At 37.2% G+C, this 6029-nt stretch overlaps 1 protein-coding gene across 4 annotated transcripts in view; it reads left to right on the forward strand.

Annotated features, from left to right (window-relative positions):
• Window positions 1-4117, forward strand: part of USP47 (ubiquitin specific peptidase 47) — a 51874-nt gene extending 47757 nt beyond the window's left edge. For all 4 annotated transcript variants that reach the window (XM_027461215.3, XM_027461213.3, XM_072039437.1 and 1 more), the window contains 3 exons: window positions 784-831; window positions 914-1044; window positions 2032-4117. In XM_027461215.3, the coding sequence (XP_027317016.1) occupies window positions 784-831; window positions 914-1044; window positions 2032-2206 (354 nt within the window). In that variant the 3' untranslated portion in view covers window positions 2207-4117. The remainder of the gene's footprint in view (window positions 1-783; window positions 832-913; window positions 1045-2031) is intronic.
• The last annotated feature ends 1912 nt before the right edge of the window (window positions 4118-6029 follow it).

Below are 6029 nucleotides of genomic sequence, written 5' to 3' on the forward strand. Positions count from 1 at the left end.
GTCTTTTTTCATTGATTTCATGATGAGAACAAACACATCTGTTTTGACAGCAGAGTTTATGGAGGCAAGAATCTTAGAAAGGAGATCCACAAATTTTGGGGGACTAAGAAGCCAAGGATAAAAATCTATCTAATTTAGTGTGTGCATTGCCATGGGCACAAGACTGCGGCCTGTACTTCAACTAAGGGCCAGGCAGCGATAAGCCTGTGTGCACCATGCAACTGCTCAACAAAGGTGACATCACTGCAGCCACTCAAGGCAGAGCTGTGTGATCCTGTGAAGGGTGCTAGGGCAGGGCAGTAGGAGGGAGACAGGAGGGATGATGCACCCTGTGCACTCAGAGATTGTGCAGGGAGGAGAGCAGTTAAAAGTGCTTGTTGGGTAAGGGGTGGGTGGGTATCATGGTAGGGAGTGCAGGTGTATGTAGATGGAATTTAGGCATACAAATTTTGAATTCAATTGCTTTCAGATCCACCTGATCGTAGTAGCTTTCCTTGGATACAGCGAAACTGACAAAGACCTAGACCTGGGTGTAGAGGTTTAAAGTGAGGCAGCTGGTTACTTTGTATCATGGAACTTGGATGTTATTGTTTCTATTTTAATTTTTGTCACCTCCCTGTAAAGAGACAAACTTGATGAAACTCTGTCACAGCAAGTGTCACTTGTGTGACATTGTAATTTGAAAAATACCTACTTCTAGATTTGACAGGTCTATTGACTTAATGTAGATTTGGCTAACACTGATTTGGAATAATAAATCAATCTTTTTTTTCCACTTCACAGCTGAGTGAAGTAAGTGGAATACCCTTGGAAAATATAGAGTTTGCAAAGGTAAGTATTTTTTTTTTTAACACTTTATTGGCGTGAATGTGTGACTGTATATTGTACTCAGTAAATAATTGCTTCTTCTCAGGGTAGAGGAACGTTTCCTTGTGACATTTCCATACTAGAGATTCACCAGGATTTGGACTGGAATCCTAAAGTATCAACATTGAATGTCTGGCCTCTGTACATTTGTGATGATGGTGCAGTAATATTTTATAGGTATGTATTTTATTACAGTATAATAATGCAAAAAATCTGTTTAAGATTTGAGGGGTGATGTAATCAATAGAAGCTTAAAAATATCCTTCATTTTTCTTGAAGGAAAAATGCTTCTGGTAGATGGTTAAAACCATTGAACTGGAATATGTATGCGTCTCTATTTCCTACAAAACTGTTTTAAGAAAACAAACACTGTGCCCTTTTACTCACTTCTTCCTCACAAATCATTGAAAATAATACAGAATACAAAAGATAGTTGCTATGCTTGAGTGTGTATCTGGATTTAATCTCTTGAAGTGGAACCATATCCTTACTGGAGTCTGAGGGTCATGATAGGCATTAGAGAGCAACAAATTTATGTTCTGTGAATGTTTGTGAAATCAGCGTGGTTTCTTTAGAAAAGAGGCTACCAGGATTAAAAATTTTAAAATGAAAAACATTAATTAGCTGACAGCAGTAGCCCAGAGGCAGTTTTTGAGGACCAAGAGCTTTAATATTGTAATTTCTGCTACACTTGGAGAGTGAGGGTGGAATGTAATTAACATGTTCCTTCTACAGTACTACTCGTAACGTGAATTTGAGGAAATGCTGGTTGATAACATACTGGCCTTAGTGAAGAAAATTGGGAGAATAGCTGGTAGTTTCTAGTAATGGCTGGCTGACATGCTGCTTCTACTGCTGGGGCTGTGACAGGATAAAGAACAGTCACTCATAGTTGTTTACAAAGAATAGGAGTAATCAGGTAGACTGAACAAAGGCTTGTTTCTTGCTGCTTTCTGTTGAGTCTGCTGTCAGTTAAAATACTGAATGTTGCTGTTAGAAAAGCAGTTTTGGATTAATGTTAGTCAATGGAGAAGAGGAAAAGTATTTGCATGGAATATTACACTTTTGTTACTTTACTAGGCTGCTCTAACAGGAGAGAAAATACAGAAATCTAATTGTCATTGTATTAAATTTAACAGCTTTTTAACGTATATTCATTTGTAGGGATAAAACTGAAGAATTAATGGAATTAACAGATGAACAGAGAAATGAACTGATGAAAAAAGAAAGCAGCAGGCTCCAGAAAACTGGACACCGCGTAACCTACTCTCCTCGTAAAGAGAAAGCACTAAAAATATATCTGGATGGAGCACCAAATAAAGATTTGACTCAAGACTGATACTCGCTATAGCATTTTCCCTGGGGAATTTTTTTGTTCAAAATAAGAAGGTTCACTACTACTGTGTAGTGCCATTACGGCAGGACACTCATTAGGTGTAAAGCGCTGACACCAGCACTGATTGGGCTGTGTTACCAATCAGAAGTGCAGTGCCCTGTTGGGTCACTGTTTGACTTGGAATCATGTTGTGCACTATAGTCAAATGTACTGTAAAGCTAAAAGGGATGTGCAAATAAAAGATTAGAACTAAAAAGTGGGTGGGGAGGGAAATGAGTGGAAATTTTTTTTGAGGACAGTGTGCACATAGTAGCTAGTGAAACTAGCCTCAAACAGGCTACTCATAGCTTAATAATAAAAGCTGTGCAAAGGCCATGAAAGAATCCTTTTGTTTGTTTCACTGATACACACATTACCTCATCAGACAGTCTGAAGTAAATGTTAACACATTGGTTATGGAAAAGCAGCAAAAAAGGGTTTAAAAATGTAATGGAAGCGCTACAAGCGTACAGGTCTTGAGAATGTTTTCCCATAAAACGGGTGGTCTGAGAGGTTTGTAGAAAGCTGTCAGCCAGGGTTACTTCGTTTTTGCAGAAATGCTGTAGAAAGGTAAATTTGTTTTTTAACAGGTTACAGAAGCCCGATGAGCAGCTCTATTATATTGCATCCAATGTGTAAATAAAACTTGCCCTATCCATTTAACAGAACTGCAGTTCAGCTATTTACCATGGTATTTCTTTTCACATATCAACATTCATTGTGTACATTTGAAAGTGTAGTTACCTATTTAAATTTGTATTCCTTTTGTTTGATAATGCTGGGTACTTTAGGGTTGTATTCCCCTTGTTAATGAAGTTTTTTGTTTTGTTCAGCTACTCTTTTGTACATTTTGTTTTTGAGACTATTACAAGTTCACATCTTCTCCACCTGCTGAAAGTAATTTTATTTTTTCCTGGAGTTGATTCCATAGCTATTCGTAGTCAAATATGGGGGCAATCTCTAACACCTCAACATATAAACTTGGTATTTCAGGTTGTGGTGCAAAGACTTATGCAGTCAACATGATTTCATTGCAAAGCCTAGGAACAGCAATTTTTTGCTTTGATCCATAAAGATCAATAGAGAACAATTCTCCTTAGTTTTTGAAGAAACACCTAATTTATAAAATCAAAAGATTTTGGTAAACTTTTTCATGCCAGATGCTGTTTACAACAATGAACATGCCAATAAAACCTTTGTTCATTCTGTTGCATTTTAGTCATTAAATGTTGTGGTTTTTATTTGAAAAATGGCAGTTATTTCATGGACATAGGCTTTTCCAAGGCAATGCCAGAATTTTAAGTCTGTATATTTGTGTATATATGTGGACATTCCATACACAGAGTATTATGGGAATTTGTAGCCTGTCTGCTGTTCCCCCGGATTTATATTCGCACTGCATTTTTTTCAGTTGTTTTCTTTTCAGAATTTAATTCCATACCAGTGAAACTGCTAGGCTTGGGATATGATTGGCAGCTAAGTTTTGGTCCAGAGAGAAAAAAAAGGAGTCTGAAGAACCGAACTGGTTTTCTGCTTGCTGATGCACAGTAACCTAAAAAGCCTGAGGAATCCAGCAGCCTGAGAGCCAGGCACTGCTGCACAGAGGAATTCCCTTGTTCTTCCTTTTCTGTTGAAGCTGTGACACTTCATGTCCCACACAAATGAGATGGAAGCAGAAGGAAACACGGTGTGAGTACCACCCAGTAGGTAGAATAGCTTCACTGAACTGCCACTTATGTGTGTATAGGCTGCTGAGGAATCCTTAGAGTTGCTGGAAGAAGTAGAAGTAGTAGTAACTAAAGAATACCAAAAAATTGCTTCATCTTTAGCCCCTTTTAGGAAACTTTAGTTAAACACTTTTTTTTTTTTTTTTTTTTTTTTTAAATAAATTTTAACCCTGTAGGTCTTGATTGAAATTTGGATAGAGGACAGAGAGGCATCTTTATAATGATTACCTCTCCAGTGGCACAGTTCCTTCTGTGTATTTGTATTGGAATATATTCTGGGTTATCCGGGGAGATACTTAGCAGCATCAGCTTTACATTCTGATAATTATGAATTTGTGCATTTTAAAGAAACAAAAATCCCTTGAGTTTCTAATTAGTAAGATTTCTGCAGAATTAATCTGATTTCTGATAAAGTCAGGGACTGAGGCATCAGGATACTTGAAGGGACTATAATGGTATCCTTATATAGGGTAGTATTTATGGACAGTCCTTGCTTTCTTGAAGTACTGTTTTTAACAGGAAAATCGCAATGAAATTTAATGCCTTCTGATTGTATAGAAGGGTTGTCTCTAAAGCACTGGAATTTTGCTTGGGATAGAAGGAAAGGTAAATTCATGGTACCATGTCAGAGAACATGTGTATGTGTTGGATTGAGACTTGGTGGTAGGAAAGAATCCTTAAACTAAAAGCCAGGCTGTTCTGATGAAATAACCTTCTTGTCCATAATGATCTTTGTTCACATTAATTCTGCCACACAAGGAATTTATTGAAAAGCTTTCACAGACCTGAAGTGGTGAAAGACTTGAAGGCTAGTAGTGCAGTCTGCAACTCGTTAAGTTATTGATGCTCAGCAGTTCAGATTAGACTTAAGCAGCAGGGGATGGTATTTGGGAACAAGCTCCATGAAAAATTATTTGTCTGGAGCCTCATGACATCTTTCAACATGTCCAATGATAGTGAAATCTGTACATCCAAAAATCATTAATGGTATAAAAGCCATCAAAGCAAATGGCTGAAATAGCTGGGAGCCAGGGCGTTTGATGGATTAGATTTTGCTCTTAGCTTGATACTGATTTCTTATATCAATGACTTGTCAACATGGTACTGATGATATTCATATTTTGTTACAGACAGATTGTAATACCTATGAAGTGTATTAAAAGCATGAAACACCTTAAGAATCTTCTCTGAATGTACATAGTCAAGTGGGAGAAGTATAAATCTCTGAACATGAACAAGAAGCAATCTAGGTTGACTCACTGCTCAGAGTAATCAGTTTGTTCGCTGCCTTTATCTCTCAAGAAGACTAAGTGAAAACAGAGCGCAGTGTACAGAACCCTCAATTGATCTTACGCAAGAAGGTGTGTTCGTAGCACACACAGTGGCACTGTATTTAGCTCTAACTTAGGAACAGCCTTGTAACTACAGTTGAGCTATTCTTCTATATATTGGTATGTATATATTTAGTGTACAATGGGAATCAATATTCCTTGTATTCAGCCCATTTAGCTGTTTTTTCTGCAATTTTAAATAATAGATTTTGCCCTTGAGAGATAAAGCCCTGAGCAGTCAAGTTTAAAGCTCCTATACAGAAAGCAATTTGTTCTTGTATGCATATAAGTGCATGCTTATATGGGAAAAATAGACTTTTTCTAATGCAGTGGGGTCATACTTCCTTATGTAAGTACAAAACTCAAGGGATATACTCTGTAGCTATGGAACACCATTTTTCAGTCATACTGAAGTTTGCTGCAGAACAGATGACTTCCATTGTACACAGCTGAAAACTAGGTATATTCATCTAAAAAGGTAAGCAGCCTTTCTTTCCATCCTTCCTCCCAAGATGTGTGTGGTGGTGGTGGGGAATATAAAATCTGTATGTTGCAGCTTCACCTATCACATTTCCTATAGGAAAAACAAAACAAAACAAAACAAAAAACAAAACAAAAACAAACAAACAAAAAACCACTGAAACAGCGTAAAATAGATGTTCTTGTTCCAGAAAAATAAATCCAAATATATGTGCAGGAAATACTCAAAGGTAGCTTGTATAGTCCTTA

Source organism: Anas platyrhynchos, chromosome 5 (assembly GCF_047663525.1).
Source record: "Anas platyrhynchos isolate ZD024472 breed Pekin duck chromosome 5, IASCAAS_PekinDuck_T2T, whole genome shotgun sequence".
In the NCBI taxonomy this organism is placed as follows: domain Eukaryota; kingdom Metazoa; phylum Chordata; class Aves; order Anseriformes; family Anatidae; genus Anas; species Anas platyrhynchos.